The 23,794-nt window shown below is 45.3% G+C and overlaps 1 protein-coding gene across 1 annotated transcript in view; it reads left to right on the plus strand.

Moving 5' to 3' along the window:
• Window positions 1-23,794, plus strand: part of tesk1b (testis associated actin remodelling kinase 1b) — a 168,754-nt gene that overhangs the window by 52,320 nt on the left and 92,640 nt on the right. The window contains exons 3-4 of the mRNA XM_080189521.1: window positions 4,469-4,517; window positions 22,168-22,314. Of these exons, the coding sequence (XP_080045647.1) occupies window positions 4,469-4,517; window positions 22,168-22,314 (196 nt within the window). The remainder of the gene's footprint in view (window positions 1-4,468; window positions 4,518-22,167; window positions 22,315-23,794) is intronic.

Below are 23,794 nucleotides of genomic sequence, written 5' to 3' on the forward strand. Positions count from 1 at the left end.
GTTCTCTATGCCCTAGCTATGACTGGAACACTACATTCTGTGCTCTCTCCTTTCCTTCTCTATGAACGGTATGTTTTGTCTGTATAGCGTGCAAGAAACAATACTTTTCACTGTATACTAATACATATGACAATAAATCAAATTAAATTTCTCTGCATTTGAACTCCATCTGCCACTTAGCTGCACATTTCACCATTCTGCCTTGCCCTTTTGAAGTTGATACTATTCTCTTCACGTTTCATAATGCTTCCAAGTTTTGCATTGTCCACAAATTCTAAAATTGTGTCCATTGCATCAATGTCCAGGTCAACAATGTACATTAGAAAGGGCAGGGTGTGTGGCATTGACTCCTGGAGAACTCCACTGCAAACCTTAGTTCCAAAAAACAATCTTTAACCACTATACAAACAACAGAAAGTGCTGGAAATACTCAGCTCATAACAACTACCCTCCTTTTTATGACACTCAGCCAGTTTTGTACCTATGTTGCTATTGTATGATCTCTTTACCACATTGGGCGAAGCCCCATTCACCAAGTCTGCCCCCCCTCCCCACGATCCCCAGCCTGGCAACTGTTCCCTCCTCGCCAGCAAGATCTGGATTCCAGGACTTAGAAGCTCAGGACTGCTTGTAGTCCCAGTTCATCAGATTGGCCAGCAGCTTCCTGAGGTGGGTCTCCCTCTGAGTAAAGGAGAAAGTTCTTTCTCCGGTCTGTTAATGTCCCTTGGAGGGTTTTGAAGGGGCTGTGTTCCTCACTGATTCTTTAGGAAGTGGAGCGGGGAATTTTGTCATGCTCACTTTGCCTGATACCACCTTCCTATTCCAGATTTCCATTTAGAACTGGTCGGCAGATTATCTGAGTAGTAGAAGACAGGGTTGGGATAATCGGGCGGGTACTGTAATAGGCAGCATTACGGTCTCAACTATTCACCGTAAATATTCATGATTTACAGGAGGGGATAGAAAGCTGTGCGTCTGAGCTTGCTAATTCTGAGATTGTAAGCTGGTAAATGGAACTGCAACACTACAGAAAGATGTTGATGGATTAAGTGACTGGACAAAACTGAAGGAAATGCAATTTTTTTTTATTCCTTCACAGTCACGGGCATCGCTAGTTCATCCAACATTTATTGCCCATTCCTAACTGCCTTCTTCAACTGATGAAGGGGTAGCGCTCCAAAAGCTCGTGTTGTCACATAAACCTGTTGGACTTTAACCTGGTGTTGTGAGACTATTTACTGTCTCCAGAAATGATTGGGCTCAGAGGAGTGGAGGGAAGCTGAGAGAATTTCAGAAATAATAATAACCATAATGCCACCCGATTCACCACCTTCATTTCCCCACCACTGACACTTATAGCAGCATCTATAAGATGCACTGCAGCAATTCACCAAGGCTCCTTTGACAGCACCTTCCAAACCCACAACCACTACCAACTAGAAGGACAGGGGCAGCAGACATATGGGAACACCACCACCGAGAGGTTCCCTCCCAAACCACTCACCATCCTGATTTGGAAATATATTGCCATTCCCTCAGCGTCACTGGGTCAAAATCCTGGAACTCTAACAGCACTGTGGGTGTACCTACACCACATGGGCTGCAGCAGTTCAAGAGACTCATGTTTAATCAGAGAGGATTTGTGTAATGAGAGGGTTAATTAGCAGCCTTGTGGTACAAGATCCTTTGGAGAAGAATGATCACAGTAGGGTAGATTTCCTCATTAAGATGGAGAATGACACCGTTAAGCCTGAGACTAGAGTCCTGAACTTGAGGAAAGCTAACTCTGATGGTCTGAGACGTGCATTGGCTTGGGTAAGTTGGCAAAGGATACTTGAGGGGTTGACGGTGAATAGGCAATGGCAGATATTTAAAGAACACAAGGCTGAATTCCAACAACTGCACATCCCTGTCTAGTGTAAGAGTAAAACGGGGAAGGTGGTTCATCCATGGCTAACAAGGGAAATCAGGGATAGTGTTCAAACCAAAGAGGAGGCATATCAAGTGGCCTGAAAACGCAGCAAATCTGAGGACTGGGAGAAATTTAAAATCTAGCAGAGGATTTAATTCAGAAGTGGAAGATAGAATACGGGAGTGGCTTACAGAAAACATAAAAACTGACTGCAAAAACTTCTATAGGTATGTGAACAATAAATAACTGGTGAGGACAAATGTAGGTCTCTTACAGTTAGAATCAGGTTAATTCATAATGGGCAACAGGGTGATGGCAGACCAACTGAACAATTATATTGGACCTGCCTTCACTAAGGAGGACACAAATATCCTTCCAGAAATACGAGCGGAGAGAGGGTCTAGCATGAAGGAGGAACTGAAAGAAATCCTTATTGTCAGGAAGAAAAAGCTTTGTCAAAGGGCCATCTGGACTCTTTCCTCTCCTTGTAGACGCTGTCAGACCTGCTGAGATTTTCCAGCAGTTTCCGTTGTTAGTCAAGAAATTATATTAGGGAGATTGCTCGGATTAAAACCCAATAAGTCCCCAGGACCTGATACTCTGCGTCCCAAAGTACTCAATTTGTTAGATATGTTCAAGAAAGAGTGAGACGTGGCCCTTGCAGCTAAAGGGAATCAAGGGGTATGGAGAGAAAGTGGGATACTGAAAGTGCATGATCATATTGAATGGTGATGTAGGCTCGATGGGCTGAATGGCCTACTTGTGTATCTATTTTCTATGTTTCTAAGGCAGCTGATCACCATCTTCTCAAAAGCAAACAGGACTGAGTTGAGGAGGAACTTCTTCACAAAAAGGGTTGTGAATCTGTGGAATTCTCTGCCCAGTAAAGCGGTTGAGGCTACCTCATTGAATGTTTTTACGGCAAGGATAGATAAATTTTTGAACAGTGAAGGAATTAAGGGCGGGCAGGTAAGTGGAGCTGAGTCCACAAAAAGATCAACCATGATCATAGTGAATGGCGGAGCAGGTTCGAGCGATCAGATGGCTGACTCCTGCTCCTAGTTCTCATGTTCTTATCAACAGTAAATCCTCATCTAGTGAGCAATAAATGCTGGTCTAGCCAGCAATGCCCACATCCCATGAATGAATAAATAAAAAACAAAGAGTGTAAGGTTTATGAGGGATCTTCACTCAACACCTTCATCCATCAGTTCATTCACTGCTTGTCTCTCCTTTCCCGTCTCGTGGGTGGCACGGTAGCACAGTGGTTAGCACTGCTTCACAGCTCCTGGGTTCGATTCCCGGCTCGGGTCACTGTCTGTGTGGAGTTTGCACATTCTCCTCGTGTCTGTGTGGGTTTCCTCCGGGTGCTCTGGTTTCCTCCCATGGTCCAAAGATGTGCGGGTTAGGTTGATTGGCCAAGCTAAAAGTTGTCCCTTAGTGTCCTGAGATGCATAGGTTAGAGGGATTAGTGGGTAAAATATATAGGGCTGTGGGGTAAGGCCTGGGTGGGATTGTGGTCGGTGCAGACTCGATGGGCTGAAGGGCCTCTTTCTGCACCGTAGAGTTTCTATGATTTCTTTCTGTGATCTCCAGCACCTTCATGTTGTATTTGCAGCACAGAAACAGATCATTCTGCCCAAATGTCCAACGCCTGTATTTATGCTCCATGAAAGTCTTCTCCCGCTCTGATTCAACTTAGCCTATCATGATAACCTTTCCTGTCTCCCTCTCCCTCTTCCTCAAAGATGCATCTATGCCATTTTTCCCAACCTCTCCTTAGGGTGGACTTGCACATCTTAACCACTCACTGGGTAAAGAAGTTTCTCTTCAATTCCCGATTCTACTTACTAATGATTATTGCATGCGCATGACCTCTGGTTTCCCTCTTCCCACAACTGACAGCATGTTTTCAACATCTATTCTATCAAATACTTTCATCATCTCATAGACCTGCATCAGACCACTCTACCCCCCAGCCCCCCAGCCTTCACAAAAGGGCCACAGCCTGTTAAATTGTCCAGTTATAGTATCATCCCCGTAAATGTTATTTTCACTTTCTCCAGATTTTTAGTATCATTTTAATGGCAGGGAGACCAGAACAGTTCACTGTATCTCTCGAGTGTGGCCTCTCAAGGCCCTATACAGCGTGAATACAAATTTCTCTTTGAAATTTACCCCTTCAGAAATAAACCACTTTTTTTTTGTGTTTTTGAGAACATTCTGTTCTTATTTCAGACTCTTCATTCGAGAGAGAGGAAGAGCATTTTGTTCGGGATCAATGTATCCATCCCCCTCAGAGTTTAAAACACGTCAAAGTTGTGCTGTTCTCACATGAGGTTATGCACCACTTGTCCACGGCATTGTCTGGCCAAATATTAATTGACATTAGAGGACGTAGCCGATGTATGAGGCAGAGGCTGAATTCAAAACTAATCTATAATGTTTCATTCAGTGAGTGGCCTATCTCGGTGGCGAGAGTGCAATGGCTGACACATCTTGAGAACATTTTGCTCTGTTGTAACATAGCTGATTGGTGTGTGATTGTCTCTGCAGGTTTATGGGCGTCTGTGTTCATGAAGGCCAGTTACACGCTCTAACTGAGGTAAGTGTTACTGTTATTGGTGCAAGGCTTTGAGTAGCAGGTGGATCGGGTCTCCTCGTAGGAACACATGATCACACTCGGTCATCCATCCTGTTACATAGGGCGGGAGTCCATTTAGCTGCTCCTGCCTATTGCAACACTACATTCGATCTTGGTTGGCGTCAACATTTAACTGCCTTGAATCCAAATGCCCCTCCCATGCCCTGCTCCTGCCCACCTCCAGTCTTTTTCCTCCTCTTTGACTCCCTCATTGTCTTTCCATTCTCACTTTCCTCCTCTCTTTCTCTCCCCCTTCCCCCTCCCTTTCTAGTTTCCCCCTCACCGCTTTCTCCTTACTTTTTCTCTCCCTCCCACTCTCTCCTTCCCCTCCCTGAAGGAAATAAACAATGTGGACCAGTATTCTTATTTCCTCATTATCCTGGTATTCCATTTTAAAGTAGACAAGACCAGTTAAGGCCAGTATTTCTTACTTCAGAAAATATGTCAAGAGTCGCAAAGGGAACAAGTTGAGTTCAGTCTTGCTTATTGAACAAGTGTGTCCCTGCCTAACTATGTCAGGAGACCACAGAAATGCATGAAGTTACACAAGAGTTACACAGGCCCAAGTAACATCTACAAGGCAGAGAGAGAGAGCTTTGGGGAGGGAAGCAGGTATGATTTTTGACCCTGGAAGAAAATCTCCTGCTGCCCCTAGCCCACAAGCAGTGCTGGAAAGGCATTTGACCGAATGGATCTGGTTCTTCTGGCCTTCCTTAAGTGACTGCATTCACTATTAATTGTAATATAGAGGCATGCAGCCCTATTAAAATATTTTACCATCACTTTACCTGCAGAGCCCTCCCACATACACATGCCTGCCTCTTTCTGTCCATCTTTCATAGTGAAAATTTGCCCCACAGAATTAATAGCACAGAAACAGACCATTCAGCCCGTCAGGTCAATGTTAATGTGATTGCTTCACAAATCTCCCAATTGACGTCTCACCCTATCAGAACGAAGCAGTGCTGGAAGATGCTTACCTTCTGATCCTATCACCCTGGTGTTTTTCTGTAACTTCCCCTGATGCTATTCGCTTCAATCACTCCTGGGCACAATGAGTTCCACATTCTAACTCCTCTGCAAAACAGTTTCTCCCCAATTCCTGACTGGATTTATTAGTGACCATATTCTATTTAGGTCACCTAGTTCTGATCTCCTCCACTAAGGGAAACATCTTCTCCACGTCAATTCTATTGAAACTTTTCATAATCTTAAAGACAATCAGGTCATCTCTTGGTCTTTTATCAAGAGAAGAGTTACTCAGCCTGCTCAATCTTTATCCTTTGCTTTATGGTACTATTCTTGTGGATTCAGTTTGTATTTTTTCTAATGCCTTCTAAATTGTATTTATAATATGCACTGTAGACCTGTGCACTGAAATTCCAAGTCTAGTATAACCTAGCTGTTTTAGTAGCTTGTCAAAACTTCTTGACCAGTATTTTAAACAAGCTTAGCATAACCTCTCTGACTGTGCTGGCAAAAAGGACTGCCAGACAAGAGATATTCAGTGGAAAGGAAAGGCACAGATCCAACTCAGGCAGTCCAAGTCAAAATACAGCCTACAAAAGCTGGATTAGATACGAAGGTAAAGGAACAATGTTTACACGGTGGGAGAAAAATTTAAGAACTTTGCATCTTGTGTCTGTTTCACCCTCATTGATTCTAGTCTCACTTCCCTCTGTGTAAAAGAGCAAAAGAGAGAAGTCCATGGGAGTGTTTGATGGGGGACAGTGTAGAGGGAGCTTTACTCTGTATCTAACCCCGTGCTGTACCTGTCCTGGGGAGTGTTTGATGGGGGACAGTGTAGAGGGAGCTTTACTCTGTATCTAACCCCGTGCTGTACCTGTCCTGGGGAGTGTTTGATGGGGGACAGTGTAGAGGGAGCTTTACTCTGTATCTAACCCCGTGCTGTACCTGTCCTGGGAGTGTTTGATGGGGGACAGTGTAGAGGGAGCTTTACTCTGTATCTAACCCCGTGCTGTACCTGTCCTGGGAGTGTTTGATGGGGGACAGCGTAGAAGGAGCTTTACTCTGTATCTAACCCCATGCTGTACCTGTCCTGGGAGTGTTTGATGGGTCAGTGTAGAGGGAGCTTTACTCTGTGTCTAACCCCGTGCTGTACCTGTCCTGGGGAGTGTTTGATGGGCACAGTGTAGAGGGAGCTTTACTCTGTATCTAACCCCGTGCTGTACCTGTCCTGGGAGTGTTTGATGGGGGACAGTGTAGAGGGAGCTTTACTCTGTATCTAATCCCGTGCTGTGCCTGTCCTGGGAGTGTTTGATGGGGACAGTGTTAGAGGGCGCTTTACTCTGTATCTAACCCCGTGCTGTCTCTGTCCTGGGAGTGTTTGATGGGGGACAGTGTTAGAGGGCGCTTTACTCTGTATCTAACCCTGTGCTGTACCTGTCCTGGGAGTGTTTGACGGGGACAGTGTAGAGGGAGCTTTACTCTGTATCTAACCCCGTGCTGTACCTGTCCTGGGAGTGTTTGATGGGGGACAGTGTAGAGGGAGCTTTACTCTGTATCTAACCCCGTGCTGTACCTGTCCTGGGGAGTGTTTGATGGGGGACAGTGTTAGAGGGAGCTTTACTCTGTATCTAACCCCGTGCTGTGCCTGTCCTGGGGAGTGTTTGATGGGGACAGTGTAGAGGGAGCTTTACTCTGTATCTAACCCTGTGCTGTACCTGTCCTGGGGGTGTTTGATGGGGGACAGTGTAGAGGGAGCTTTACTCTGTATGTAACCCCGTGCTGTACCTGTCCTGGGAGTGTTTGATGGGGACAGTGTAGAGGGAGCTTTACTCTGTATCTAACCCCGTGCTGTACCTGTCCTGGGAGTGTTTGATGGGGACAGTGTAGAGGGAGTTTTGCTCTGTATCTAACCCTGTGCTGTACCTGTCCTGGGAGTGTTTGATGGGGAACAGTGTAGAGGGAGCTTTACTCTGTATCTAACCCGTGCTGTACCTGTCCTGGGAGTGTTTGATGGGGACAGTGTCGAGGGAGCTTTACTCTGTATCTAACCCTATGCTGTACCTGTACTGGGAGTGTTTGATGGGGACAGTGTTAGAGGGAGCTTTACTCTGTATCTAACCCCATGCTGTACCTGTCCTGGGAGTGTTTGATGGGGACAGTGTAGAGTGAGCTTTACTCTGTATCTAACCCTATGCTGTACCTGTCCTGGGAGTGTTTGATGGGGACAGTGTTAGAGGGCGCTTTACTCTGTATCTAACCCTATGCTGTATCTGTACTGGGAGTGTTTGATGGAACAGTGTTCGAGGGAGCCTTACTCTTTTGATTTGATTTGCTTTATTATTGTCACATGTATTAACATACAGGGAAAACATATTGTTTCTTGTACGCTGTACAAACAAACTGTTCATAGAGAAGGAAACCAGAGAGTGCAGAATGTAGTGTTACCGTCATAGCTAGGGTGTAAAGAAAGATCAACTTAATACAAGGTAAGTCCATTCAGAAGTCTGATGGCAGCAGGGAAGAAGCTGTTCTTGAGTCCGTTGGTATGTAACCTCAGACTTTTGTTTCTTTTTCCTGAAGGAAGAAGGTGGAAGAGAGAATGCCCGGGATGTGTGGGATCCTTAATTATGCTGGTTGCTTTGCTGAGGCAGTGGGAAGTGTAGACAGAGTCAATGGATGGGAGGCTGGTTTGTTTGAGGGATGAGATTCATTCACACCTTTTGCAGTTCCTTGCAGTCTTGGGCAGAGCAGGAGCCCATACCAAGCTGTGATACAACCAGAAAGAATGCTTTCTATGGCGCATCTGTAAAAGTTGGTGAGACTCGTCACTGACACGCTGAATTTCCTTAGGCTTCTGAAAAAGTAAAGGTGTTGATGGGTTTTCTTAACCATACTGTCGGCATGGGGGGACCAGGACAGATTGTTGGCGATCTGGCCACCTAAAAACTTGAAGGTCGAGAGGGAGGTTGAGATTGGACAGTGAGGTTCTATAGGGGTTGGGGGGGATGGTTGGAATTGGATAGTGAGGTTCTATAGAAGTTGAGGGGAGAGGTTAGGATTGGATAGTGAGGTTCTATAGGGGTTGAGGGGAGAGGTTGGGATTGGATAGTGAGGTTCTGTAGGGGTTGAGGGGAGAGGTTAGGATTGGATAGTGAGGTTCTATAGGGGTTGAGGGGAGAGGTTGGGATTGGATAGTGAGGTTCTGTAGGGGTTGAGGGGAGAGGTTAGGATTGGATAGTGAGGTTCTATAGGGGTTGAGGGGAGAGGTTAGGATTGGATAGTGAGGTTCTATAGGGGTTGAGGGGAGAGGTTAGGATTGGATAGTGAGGTTCTATAGGGATTGAGGGGAGAGGTTAGGATTGGATAGTGAGGTTCTATAGGGGTTGAGAAGAGTGGAATGGACGCGATGTGTCTGGGAGCTTGAATGCAGACTGATTGGATTGAGTGACCAACTCTTTCTATGAGTGTCTGGTGGCTAGTAAGAGCCTCTGGGAAAAGAATGCCTCTCACCTCTGAAAGAGGGTAAACAGGGGCTAGTTGGTGAAGAGCAGGAGGAATTAATCATCAGAATACTGACTTGCTGAGGTGGGAATCACTACTGGGTGAAACTAAGCTCCTTTGCAAATTCTCCGGCTGAAATTCCACAACAGGATGTTCAGGAGCAGCAGACTTCCCATTTAACTGGAACCTTGACAAACATGCGAGTGATTTACTGAGGCTGTCTGGAAACGGGTTTATGAATGACTCACCGAGTTATGAGCCAACAGTAACAGGTCCCAGCAACTCCCAGAACAAGGTCCTGAAAAGGCAATCTCGAGAGAGAGAATCTGCTGGAACGTCGGGTTGGAGTTACTTTCACTCTTTGCCGTCTCTCTAAAGCTGCCAAGCCTTTTACCAAAAACAAATCCACTGCCTCCCCGGTGGCCCCACCTATCAATGCAAAACTATTTTACTCTACAGAAAATAACTTGCAATTATATAAAACCTTTAATCTAGTAAAACATCCCAAGGGGCTTCACAAGAGCGATAGACAAAGATTTAACAGTAAGTCTCACACAGAGATTATTTGATTTAAATGATCATTTTCACATGTATTGGGATACAGTGAGAAGTATTGTTTCTTGTGCGCTATGCAGACATAGCATACCATTCACAGGGTATGTAGGGGTGAGGAAAGGAGAGGGTGCAGAATAAAGAAAGATCAACTTGATACAAAGTAGGCCCATTCAAAAGACCAGTAGCATCAGGGAAGAAGCTGTTTTGAGTTGGTTGGTACGTGATCTCAGACGTTTGTGTCTTTTTCCTGAGGGAAGAAGATGAAAGAGTATATCCGGGGTGTGGGGGGTCCTTAATTATGCCGGCTGCTTTGCCAAGGCAGCGGGAAGTGTAGACAGAGTCAATGAATGGGAGGCTGGTTTGTGTGAGGGATTGGACTTTGTTCACAACCCTTTGTAGTTTCTTGATAGGTGATAGAAAAATTTGGTCAAAGAGATAGGATTTGAGGTGATCCTGGAAACCTAAGGAGGAGGTAAAGGAACGCAGAGGTTCGGGGTGAGATTTGAGGAACTCCTGCTCAAGGAGCTAAATGCACAGCCACTAATGATGGAGTGAATAAAATTATGGATACTTAAAAAGGCAGAACTGGAAGAGTGCAGAGATCTTCAACGGTTGCAAGGCTGGATGAGATTACACAGATAGGCTAAAGGGAAGGCTTTGGAAGGATCTGAACACAAGATGGGCTGGGGGAGGCCTCCAAAAGCTTTGCCCGATCCAGATTCTTGCTGAGAAATCACATGCATGTTATCTGGAAGGAATTCCTGGAATGAATGAAAGTGATTCCTCTGTTCTGAGATCTCTCCTCTGATGGGACATTAATCTGAGACAATGTCTGCTCTCTCAGGCGGGTGATCGCAGAGTGACTATTGGAAGGGGAGTTCTGCCCAATCTCCTTGCCAACTGTGAAAGGTCCAACCTATCTCTAGATTCCAGCTCAAAGACAAAGCACATTTGAGGGTTAATATATTTATAGAAGATCCTTAGGACCTGAGATCATGTGCTTAATTGGACTTAGTGATGTTAACAGATTAGCAATTTTCTTTTTAAACTGCTTGATTAAATCCAAAGCTCTCCTTCTTGTCACTATTTTTATCAGTTGCCCAGGAATAGTAATATAGGCAGCAATACAGAATAAAGGCAACATGAGGAACAGACTGAGAGAACACAAGGATAAGTGGAGGATTGATAGGTGAATAGAACAAACAGAAACTACAGGAGAAACCTGGCAAAGAATTGAAAATGAGAAAGAGATCAGGAGAAAAACAGGAAGCATCATGAGCAAGTTGTGGCCTGTGCACTTTGAAACAGTGCCGTGGGATCTTTCCCATGCAGCCCAGAGGGCAAACTGGGCTTCATTTCAACATCTCATCAGAAAGACAGTGCAGTATCACCTCCGCTGTGCCAGCCTACATCTTGCGTTCCAGTCTCTGGAATAAGACTTGAGCCCACAATCTTTCAACTCGGAACTAGTGTTAACAACTGAGCGACACAACAGCTTGATAAAGGAGCTTCATGGGTTAATGAGCACGGGTGTTGCAGCATGTGCCAGAGACGGAGAGAAAGAAAGAACAGCATTTTTTTTTAGTAGAAAAACATGTCGAACAAATACCCTGAGCCGAACGGGGCCACCAGCTGGTATCGAAGTAATGGTATTCCGATAGGCAATTGATCCTTCAAACCTGCAACCTTCTGACTCAGAGTGAAGCCCACTGAGCCGTGATTAATACCTAAAGAGAAAGGGAGTGAGTCACTGATGCAGTTGTTAGTGGTGGGAGACGAGGGGAAGATAGAGAGGGTGAGTGATGAGGGATACTAATTGCTGGGGGTTGGGGGGGGGCGGTTAGGTGTGGTCAGGCAGAATCCTGTGTGCGTGTGAGGAGAGATGGAGAATGTGCTGCTGCGGGCTTTGGCATGGTTCAAATGTTTTCACTGAACCTGCAGCACGTACGAAGCCAAGAGCACTAAACTCATACAAATAAAGCTGCAGATGGAGGCAGGAGAGTGCAGGTTGATGACTTACTCGTCAGTGCAATCCCCTCAGTCTCAGGTGCTGAGTGACTCTTACAGTAAGGGATAAGCCAGGGACTGTGTTGTCTAGCAACAGACAGCTCAGTAGGAATTTGCTTTACTTGTTCCAGCCTGACAAATAGCTCTGACCCCAGTCACCGTGAAATAATAAACACGGAGGCAAAATAACCTTTAACTTTTCAGGGACCAAGCTGGATTTTAAACTTTGCAGTCAGCTTTCTAAATCACTAACTTTTCACACGATGCTCCATTCTCCACATACACCTCAGTAATTCTGGGAATTCCATTTTCATTAATGTTTGGGATATTTGTAAAGGGAATCGAAGAAATCCCAGTTTACGCAGTCAGTCTCAGTAACACAGACAGGTACAGCACAAGGTCACGTACAGAGTAAAGCTCCCTCTACACTGTCCCCATCAAACACTCCCAGGACAGGTACAGCACGGGGTTAGATACAGAGTAAAGCTCCCTCTACACTGTCCCCCAACAAACACTCCCAGGACAGGTACAGCACAGGGTTAGATACAGAGTAAAGCTCCCTCTACACTGTCCCCCATCAAACACTCCCAGGACAGGTACAGCACGGGGTTAGATACAGAGTAAAGCTCCCTCTACACTGTCCCCCATCAAACACTCCCAGGACAGGTACAGCACGGGGTTAGATACAGAGTAAAGCTCCCTCTACACTGTCCCCATCAAACACTCCCAGGACAGGTACAGCACGGGGTTAGATACAGAGTAAAGCTCCCTCTACACTGTCCCCATCAAACACTCCCGGGACAGGTACAGCACAGGGTTAGATACAGAGTAAAGCTCCCTCTACACTGTCCCCATCAAACACTTCCGGGACAGGTACAGCACGGGGTTAGATACAGAGTAAAGCTCCCTCTACACTGTCCCCATCAAACACTCCCGGGACAGGTACAGCACAGGGTTAGATACAGAGTAAAGCTCCCTCTACACTGTCCCCCATCAAACACTCCCAGGACAGGTACAGCACGGGGTTAGATACAGAGTAAAGCTCCCTCTACACTGTCCCCATCAAACACTCCCAGGACAGGTACAGCACGGGGTTAGATACAGAGTAAAGCGCCCTCTACACTGTCCCCCATCAAACACTCCCAGGACAGGTACAGCACGGGGTTAGATACAGAGTAAAGCTCCCTCTACACTGTCCCCCATCAAACACTCCCAGGACAGGTACAGCACGGGGTTAGATACAGAGTAAAGCTCCCTCTACACTGTCCCCCATCAAACACTCCCAGGACAGGTACAGCACGGGGTTAGATACAAAGTAAAGCTTCCTCTACACTGTCCCCATCAAACACTCCCAGGACAGGTACAGCATAGGGTTAGATACAGAGTAAAGCTCCCTCTACACTGTCCCCCATCAAACACCCCGAGGACAGGTACAGCACGAGGTTAGATATAGATACACCTAGATAATAAGGACACCTCTGTCAGACTCCTATTTATTGACTACAGCTCAGCCTTCAACAACATTATTCCCATGAAACTCATCTCCAAACTCTGTGGCTGGGCCTCGGCTCATCCCTCTGTGACTGGGCCCTGAACTTCCTAATTCACTGACCATAATCAGTAAGAATAGGCAACAACACCACCTCCATGACCATTCTTAACTGGTGTTCCACAAGGCTGTGTTTTCAGCCCCCTACTGTACTCCTTATACACCTATGGCTGTGTGGCCAAATTCCCCTCCAATTTGATTTTCAAGTTTGCTGACGATACCACCACAGTGGGTCGGATCTCAAACGATGATGAGACAGAGTACAGGAATGAGATGGAGAATCTGGTGAACTGGTGCACCAACAATAATCTCTCCCTCAATGTCAACAAAACAAAGGAGATTGTCATCAACTTCTGAAAACAAGGATGAAGTAGAAAGGGTCAAGGGATTCAAGTTTTTAGGTGTCCAGATCACCAACAATCTATCCTGGTTCCCCCCATGCTGACATTATAATTAAGAAAGCCCACCAATGCTTCAACTTTCTCAGAAGACTAAGGACGTTTGGCATGTCAGCTACGACTCTCACCACCGTTTACAGATGCACCATAGAAAGCATTCTTTCTGGTTGTATCGCAGCTTTGCTCTGCCCAAAACCGCAAGAAACTCCGATAGTTTGTGAATGTAGTCCAATCCATCATGCAAACCAGCCTCCCATCCATTGACTCTGTCTACACTTCCCACTGCCTTGGCAAAGCAGCCAGCATAATTAAGGACCCCACGCACCCTGGATATTCTCTCTTCCACCACCTTCCGTCAGGAAATATATACAAAAATCTGTGGTCACGTACCAACTGACTCAAGAGCAGCTACTTCCCTGCTGCTGTCAGTCTTTTGAATGGACCTACCTTGCATTAAGTTGATCTTTCTCTACTCCCTAGTTCTGACTGTAACACTACATTCTGCATTGTCTCATTTCCTTCCTATGAACAGTATGCTTTGTCTGTATAGTGCGCAATAAACAATACTTTACACTATGTTAATACATGTACAATAATAAATCAAATCAAACCCCTACAGAACCTCACTATCCAATCCTAACCTCTCCCCTCAAACCCTATTGAACCTCATTTATGCAAGATATTTTGAGAGACGGGTTCTATAGGCATTTACAGACACAAGTACTGGTTAGGGACAGTCAGCACAGCTTTGTGAGTGGAAAATCATGTCTCATAAATTTAATTGAGTTTTTTGAAGGGGTAACCAAGAAGGTAGATGAGGGCAGTGCAGTTGATGTTGCCTACATGGAATTTAGCAAGGCCTTTGACAAGATACCGCATGGTAGGTTGTTGCATAAGGTTAAATCTCACGGGATCCAGGGTGAGGCAGCTAAATGGATACAAAATTGGCTTGATGACAGAAGCCAGAGGTGGTTGTAGAGAGTTGTTTTTCAAACTGGAGGCCTGTGACCAGTGGTGTGCCTCAGGGATCAGTGCTGGGCCCACTGTTATTTGTCATTTATATTAATGATTTTGATGAGAATATAAATGGCATGGTTAGTAAGTTTAGAGATGACACCAAGATTGGTGGCATAGTGGACAGTGAAGAAAGTTATCTTTGATTGCAATAGCATCTTGATCATTTGTGCCAGTGGGCCGATGAATGGCAGATGGAGTTTAATTTAGATAAATGTGAGGTGATGCATTTTGGTAGATTGAACCAGGGCAGGACTCACTCAGTTAATGGTAGGGTGTTGGGGAGAGTTACAGAACAAACAGATCTAGGGGTACATGTTCATAGCTCCTTGAAAGTGGAGTCACAGGTGGACAGAGTGGTGAAGAAGGCATTCGGCAAGCTTGGTTTCATCGGTCAGAACACTGAATACAGGAGTTGGGACGTCTTGTTGAAATTGTACAAGACATTGGTAAGGCCACACTTGGAATACTGTGTACAGTTCTGGTCACCCTTTTATAGAAAGGACATTATTAAACTAGAAAGAGTGTAGAAAAGATTTACTGGGATGCTACCAGGACTTGATGGATTGAGTTATAAGGAGAGACTGGACAGACTGGGACTTTGTTCTCTGGAGCTGAGGGGTGATCTTATAGAGGTCTATAAAATAATGAGGGGCACAGATCAGCTAGATAGTCAATATCTTTTCCCAAAGGTAGGGGAATCTAAAACTAGAGGACATGGATTTAAGGTGAGAGGGGAGAGATACAAAAGGGTCCAGAGGGGCAATTTTTTCACACAGAGGGTGGTGAGTGTCTGGAACAAGCTGCCAGAGGCAGTAGTAGAGGCGGTTACAATTTCATCTTTTAAAAAACATATAGATAGTTACATAGGTACGATGGGTATAGAGGGATATGGGCCAAATGCGGACAATTGCGACTAGCTTTGGGGTTTAAAAAAAAGAGCAGCATGGACAAGTTGGGCTGAAGGGCCTGTTTCCATGCTGTAAACCTCTATGACCTCTATCCAATCCCAACCTCTCCCCTCAAACCCTGTAGAGCCTCACTATTCAATCCCAAATTCTCCCTTCAACCCCTATAGGACCTCACTATCCAATCCCAATCTCTCCCCTCAACCCCAATAGAACCTCACTATCTAATTCCCAATCTATTTTTCTTTCCCCCTTTATGCCTTACTGCCTAATCCCTACTTCTCCATCCAGATTGTCAGATCCTGGTCTACTTTGGTATCTAATTGTAGCCCTTCTTTCCTGCTCCCTATTCAGTTACCTATCATGTTGACCCCTCCTCCTGGCTCCCAGCCAAATTGCTGTTAAATCCTAACCCAGCACCAGTTCGTCAGAACATGAGAAATAAGAGCAGAAGGAAGCCAGTCAACCCATTGAGCCTGCTCCATCGTATAATAAGATCATAACTAACTGACCTTTGCCTTAAGTCCCCATTCCTATCTGGCCCCCTATAACCCTTGACTGCCTTGTTGATCAAAAGTCTGTCAAAATCAACCTTGAATACAGCCAGTGACCCAGCCATCACTGCTCTCTGTGGAAGGGAATTCAAAAGACTAAAATCTCTCAGAGAAGAAGAAGCTCTTCATCTTCATTTTAAATGGGAGACCCCTTATTTCTAAACTGTGTCTCCTAGTTCTTGATTCCTCTGTGAAGGGAAACGTCTCTCAGCATCCACTCTGTCAAGCCTTGATTTCAGTAAGATCACTCCAATGAGTATAGGCCCAAACCTCTCAACCTTTCATCATAAGACAGCTCCTTCATTTATTTCCCTTGAGTGTCTATCAAATTTCCTTTGAAGTCATTAAGATCTATAAGATAATGATAAGACCTAACAAAAAGTTCTAACAAGGTAAGGGGAAGGCTATCAAAGTAAAGGATGACACTACAAATGGGTAGGACACTGGAAAGCACTGAAGGTCAGAGGGACCTTGGAGTACATGTCCACAGGTCAGTGAAGGTGGTATGGAAGGTAGATAAGATGGTTGAGAAGACATATGGGATATTTGCCCTTATCAGCCAAGGCATAGAATACAAGTAAAAAGTCCAACCGATTTATTTGATAATAGACTCACAAGCTTTTGGGGTTAGCCCCTTCGTCAGGTGAATGGAGAGTTCTGGCCTCAGACAGAGCATATAAAGCACCGACAGTTTAGAGATTACTGATTAGAATGCGAATCCTTACACCTAACCTGCTGTTCACCGGCATACCCACATCATAGAATACAAGGGCAGGGAGGTCAGTATAGAACTGTATAAACACTGTTGAGGCCACAGCTGGCATACTGTATGCTGTTCTTGTCACCACATTGAAAGAAGGGTGTGATTGCACCGGAGAGAGGCAGAGGTGATTCACCAGGATATTGCCTGGGTGGGAGGGGCTGAGCTATGAGGGGATAGGTTGGGGCTGGTTTCCTTGGAGCAGCAAAGGTTGGGGAGGGACCTGATAGAGGTGTAAGAGGGGCAGAGATAGGGTGGATAGGAAGATACTTTCTTCATTACCAGGGGGCAGAGATTTAAAGTAAGAGGTAGAAAGTTAACAGGGGAGTTTGAGAAGAAACATTTTCATTCCAAAGTGGGAGTTTGGAACTCACTGTCTGAAAGGGTTGTTGAGTCAGAAACTCTCATTGCATTTAAGAACTATTTAGAAACTCACTTGTGCTGCTATAGCCAGGGCTGTGGGCCAAGTGCAGGACAATGGGATTAGTGTGGCCAGATTTTTGTTGACCAGCATGGACATGATAGGCCAAATGGACTTCTTCTGTGCTATAGACATCTATATTCAAGAGAACTTTTAGCATGTTCCCAGGAGGTATTTCTGGATCTGGAGAATGAGGTGAGACAGTGGATTCAGTGTCAGTTGGGGAACTTTAGAGAACAGTGACCACAGTATCATAAGGCTTAGGTTAACTATGGAAGAGGGCAAGGAGCAATTCAGAATCAAATTACTAAATTGGTGGAGGACAAATTTTAGTGGAACAAGAACAGATCTGGCCCAGGTAAATTGGACAAACATGGACAAGAAAGCAGAATTCAAAAGATGGGGTGAGAGTGCCTACCCTTGACATCAAGACAGCATCTTACTGAGTGTGGCATCAATCTATTGATTCACAAAACTGGAGTCAATGGAAATTATAGTCATACCTAACACAGAGGAAGATGGTTGTAGTGGTTGGGGATTGATCATCTCAGCTCCAGGACATCACTGCAGGAGTTCTGCAGGGTAGTGTCCTAGGCCCAACCATCTTCAGCTGCTTCATCAGTCAACTCCCTTCCAACATAAGGTCAGAAGTGAGGACGTTTGCTGATGACTGCATAATATTTAGTATCATTCAGTAACTCCTCAGATACTGCAGCAATCTGTGCCCATCTGGACAACATTTAGGCTTAAGCGAATGCACCACACAAGTGACAGGCAATTAACAAGAGGGAATCTAACCATCTCCCCATGACGTTCAATGGCATTGCCATTGCTGAAATGGAATGATCAACATGCTGTGATGATACCAGTGATCAGAAACCTCACTGGACAAGCCACCTAAATACCATGATTACAAGAACAGATCAGAGGCTTGGGGCAGCACAGTGGCACAGTGATTAGCACAGCTGCTTCACACCACCAGGGACTTGGGTTCGATTCCTGGCTTGGGTCACTGTCTGTGTGGAGTTTGCACATTCTCCTCATGTCTGCGCGGGTTTTCTCTGGTGCTCTGGTCTCCTCCCGCACTTCAAAGATGCGTGGATTAGGTGGCTTGGCCATGCTAAGTTGCCCCTTAATCTCAGGACGACTAGCTGGGGTAAATGCATGGAGTTATGGGGATAAGGCTTGAGTAGGATTGTGGTCAGTGCAGACTGGATGGGCCAAATGGCCTCCTCCTGCACTGTAGAATTCTATGCAGCTTTGTTCCAACTCGAGCCCTGACTGCTTATAGCCTGTCCACAAAGCACAAGTCAGGAGTGTGATGGTACTCTCCACTTGTCCAGTGAAGTGCAGCTCCAACAACACTCAAAAAGCTTGAAAACGCAGCCAGCCCGATTACACCACCTCCACCAATTTAAACGTTCATTCCACCACCACCGGTGCACAGCAGCAGCAGTGAGTGCTATCTACCAGGTACAGTACAACAACTCACCAAGGCTGCTTCAACAGCACCTTCCAAACCTGCATCATTTATATCTAGAAGCCAAGATGCATGGGGACACCCCCATCTGGAAGTTCCCCTCCAAGCCACGCATCGTCCTGACTTGGGAATATATTGTCGTTCTAACATTGTCACTGATTCAAAGTCCTAGAATTCCCTTGCTAACAGCACTGTGGGTATACCTACACCAAACTGACTGCAGCGGTTCAAGGAGGCACTTCACTGTCACCTCAAAGGGAAATTGGGGATGGGCAACAAATTCCAGCCTTGCAAATCATGTTTAGCTCAGTTGATTGAATTTTTTGATGAAGTAATAGATAGCGCTGATGAGGATAATTGATATGGTGTACACGGACTTCCAGAGTACATTTGATAAGGTGCCACAAAATAAGCTCGCCAACAAGTTGAAGTGCACGGAATAAATGGGCCAGTGGCAGAAAGGATATAGAATTGGCCAAGTGACGGGGAAAAGAGTTGTGGTGAATAGTTGTTTCCTAGTCTGGAGAAAGTACACAAAGGGTCCTCCGGGGTTCGTACTGATATTCATAACATACAGTAATGGTCTGACGTGGGTGGACAGGCACAGCTTCAACGTTTGCGGATGACACAAAATGTGGACTATGAGGAGGATAGTGACAGATTTCAAGAGAAGAGAGACAGACTGGGGGAAATAGCGGACAGGTGGCAGATAAAATTTAATGCAGAGAAATGTGAAGTGACTCATTTTAGTTGGAGGAACGAGGAGAGACAATGGAAGAAATCGTTCCAAAAACATAGCAGTGTGCTTCTCTCCAGGGAAACTGGTTGGTTTCCTCTCCAGGTTCTACCACACTCTGCCAAAAAAAAATCAAGAGGATGTGATTCATGGTCATGCAGGGACAGGGCCTAAATGGGCCAGCAAAACCCGGCTGCTCAGAGATTGTGGTGCCATCGTTAACGGGCACCCTGATCAGAACTGTAATAAAACTTCTGCCAGCCCACCACAGAGGCCGCAAGGGCTCCCCCCCCCCGGGACCATGGCCCTTTCTCTCACAACCCCTCCCCAACTGTGGGATCCTCAGCCCTTTCTCTCCTGCCTCCCCCCCACCCTGCTATCATTGGCCCCTTTCCGCTTATACCCCCTCTGTCCACTGCTAGCATCCCCTCCCCATTGGACCACTTGCAGCCCACAACCACATCTGCATGAAACCCCAGCCCCCACCCCGAGGATCCTGCATGGTGCCAACCAGTACACAGCTTGGCCATGTTCCTCAGGACCCCGGGGAGACTGCAGGACAGCTTCACGTCACTATGAATGTGTTGTAGATCGCTGTGATGAGATGTCACGTTGGCATGGTTTGAAGATATGGCAAAGGGTCAGGATATGGCAGAGATGGTGCTTCATTATATTGAAATACATGAAAATGCATGTAATCAGGGTTATGCTCATTACTGACGTGAACCTGATGATATCGCCGGCAAGAATTGTGACTTCCAGATCTTGAGCCCCCACCGCAACCTCGCAGACAGTGAATGCAAGCTCACGGAATCGCCTTAAAATGAAGGATACAATTCTAAAAGCGGACATAGGAACACCTGGAGATGCATGTGTGCAAATCATTAAAGGCGACAGGGCAGGTTGGGAATGTGGTTAAAAAGGCATAAAGGATTCTGGCTTCATAAATAGAGTACAAAGGCAAGGAAGTTGTGATGAACCTTAGTAAAAACCCTGGTTCGACATCAACTTGAGTATTATATATTGTACCCAAGTCTGGACACTACACTTTAGGAAGGATGTGAAGGCAATAGAGAGAGTGCAGGAAAGATTTCTTCCATGGTTGACAAACTTCAGTTGCATGGATCAGTTGGAGAAGCTTGGGTTGATTTCCTTCGAGAAGGTTGAGAATAGATAGAAGTGGTCAGATGATGAGCGAGAGATGAGGGGAAGCTGGTATCGTTGATGGATGGGTCAAAACAAAGACAGCAGCAATCTCATTGAATGGCAAATGGACCAATCGCAACATGAGGCAAAACTTTATTACGCCCATAATTGGTTAGGGCCCGGACTGTACTGATCAAGAATATTGTGGAACCAGATTCAATTATGTCTTTTGAAAGGGAGAAGCCGGGTAGTAGCTGTTCTACAGAGGGCCAGCACTGACACAGTGGGCTGAATGGCCTCTGCTTGTTTTGTATCCATTCTATGATTCTGCATGGAATGGCCAAGGTGAATAGCGTGCGTGTGTTTAAGGGAAAGCTAGATAAACACATGCAGTAGAAAGGAATAGAAAGATATCCTGATAAGGTGAGATGAAGTGGAGTGGGTGGAGGCTTGAATAGAATATAAACACTGGCATACTCCAATTGAGCTTAAGGATTTTTTTTCTGTACTGTAGAATCAATGTAAACACAGAAAGAATCTCACAACACCAGATTAAAGTCCAACAAGTTTATTCGATAGTAAACCCACTAGCTTTCGGGGTTTGCCCTTTCGTCAGGTGAGTGGAGAGTTCTGGTCTCTGACAGAGCATATAACAGCACACACAGTTTACAGATTACTGATTAGAATGAGAGTCTTCAGGATCTTGGGTTCATGTCACACTATCTGTAATCCCCATGCTTTGCCTGGGCTTGTAAAATCTCACTTACTGTCCTGTCTGGAGACAATACACATCTCTTTAACCTGTGCTCAATGCTATCTCCACTCACATTGTCTGCATCTTTAAGACTTGAATAACAGGTTAGTTGTAAAGACTCGCATTCTAATCAGTAATCTGTAAACTGTGTGTGCTGTTATATGCTCTGTCAGAGACCAGAACTCTCCACTCACCTGACAAAGGGGCAAACCCTGAAAGCTTGTGGGTTTACTATCAAATAAACCTGTTGGACTTTACCCTGGTGCTGTCAGACTTCTTACTGTGTTTACCCCAGTCCAACGCCAGCATCTCCACATCATGAATCTGTGTAACACAGACAGGTTTCTGCCAATGTCACCTTTTCATAAGCAACCAGATGAACTGATTAGTGATTAACTTCAAGCACTTGTATAGATTTTAACATGGGCACTCTATCCAGTGTATATTTACGGAGGCAGACACAGATTCCCATGAGTTATCCCGTACCAGATCAGGGTAAACTGTTCCCTTGTACCTGCTGTGTACTGTACATGTAACAGGAGCTGACTCCGAGACACACGTGGGGTACACAGTACCAGAGTGAATCATTTTGTTTTGCCCAGGTTGTGCGGTGTGTCTACAGGAACTGATACCAAGCAACACATGAGCTGCACAGTACCAGAGAGAATTTGTCATCTCCCCACACCCAATTCGCCGACTTTCTGATTAATTTTAAATTTGTAGGCACTCATTTTGTCTTGCAATGCAATTTATCGGGACAGTGCCAATTCCAGATATATATGTGACATGGTTTCAAACACACCGATATTCCAATGAACAATATCCATTAATTGGGCCTTTTCTTTGTTCTTTCCTTCAGTACATCAATGGAGGGAGCCTTGAGCAGGTACTGGGCAGCACAGAGTATCTGTCATGGATGGTCCGGATAAAACTGGCACTGGACATTGCAAAGGGCCTGTGTTACCTGCACTCCAAGGGGATCTTCCACCGGGACTTGACATCCAAGGTAACTGAAGTACAGTTAGCAGGACCATTATGGATCAGGATTACTCAGCTCACTTTAATTCATCCATTCAGAACAATCCTGCCTTCTCTCAGTGCTTTGTCCAATTGATTTGTAGATGTATTCCAGAGAGACTCTTCGCAATGGTGGGCAGGATGGTAACCACAGGTCAAAGATCTGAGATAATTGACAAACAAGGGGTAAAGATGAAGAAGGGCAGGCGAATTCTCCCCAGTGATTGGATAAATTGGGATTGTTCTCCCTGGAAAGATGGAGGCTGAGGGGGCGATCTGATAGAAGTTTATAAAATTATAGATAGGTATAGAAAGGGTGAACAGTTAGAAACTCTCTCCCAGAGCAGGAATAATTACAAGGGGGCATGAATTCAAGATAAGGGGGGAAAGGTTCAGTGGAGATGTGCGGGGAGAGTTTTTTACGCAGGGGTGGTAGAGGTCTGGAATGCACTGCCAGGTGAGGTGGTTGAGGCAGTTAGTCACATTTACCTTGATAGGCAGATGAAACGGGGAATAGGGGAATACAAGCGGTTGTTTAGATAGGTAAATGTGATTGGTACAGGCTGGGAGGCCGAAGGGTCTGTTTCTGTGCCGTACTGTTCTTTGTTCTTGTCCTCTGTGTCCTGGTTTTTATCTTTCCCTAAACCAATGTAGCTAAAAGAGAGTAACTAGCTATTTATTTCATCGTTGTTTGTGGGAGCTTACTGTACATATTCACTGCTGGGTCCTCTGCAACACTGACTGCCCCTCAAAAGCATTTAATTAAGCGTAAAAGCTCTTTGGAAAACCTGAAGTCATGAAAGGCACTATATATTGCAGATTCTTTAACCTGAATCGAGCAACTGCCTTTGAGCGACAGAAATTGGATCTAAAAGTACAGACACCAGGATTTGGGCTGGACTCCAAATGAAAGGGGAGATGCAAGAGCTGCAGAGTCATTTTGTTAATTAGAAAGTCTTCTTCAATTTCCCATGAAGCTTTAAAGCTGGAGAATTCCCTTACTCTTGGAGACATCTGTGATCCAAGCTTCAGCAGTTATTGTAAAGTATCTGGGAGAGCAACAACACAGACCGATACTTGTCTCCTCAAATAAACTCGAGTTTTTTCTGGAATGTGAGCAGAAGGTATTGAACCAGACAGGGAATAGACTCCACACATGGACAGCATGGTAGTGTAATGGCTATCTTACTGGACTTACAATCCTAGTACTGAGTTTCAAACCCACAAGAAGCAGTTTGATATTTTGAATTGAGTTCAATTTTTTTGAAAAAAAGCATAGCTTTATGAAAACCCAACCAATTCGCCAATGTGCTTTGGTGAAAGGAACCTGCCACTCTTACTCAGTCTAGCCCAATTGTCATTCTAATTTCATAGGAAATAAGAACAGGAGTAGGCCACACGGGCCATCGAGCCTGCTCCACCATTCAGTATAATCATGGCTGATCTTGGGCTTCAACTTGGATGTCAGA

Source organism: Carcharhinus amblyrhynchos, chromosome 5 (genome assembly GCF_965287045.1).
Source record: "Carcharhinus amblyrhynchos chromosome 5, sCarAmb.v2.hapA, whole genome shotgun sequence".
NCBI lineage: Eukaryota > Metazoa > Chordata > Chondrichthyes > Carcharhiniformes > Carcharhinidae > Carcharhinus > Carcharhinus amblyrhynchos.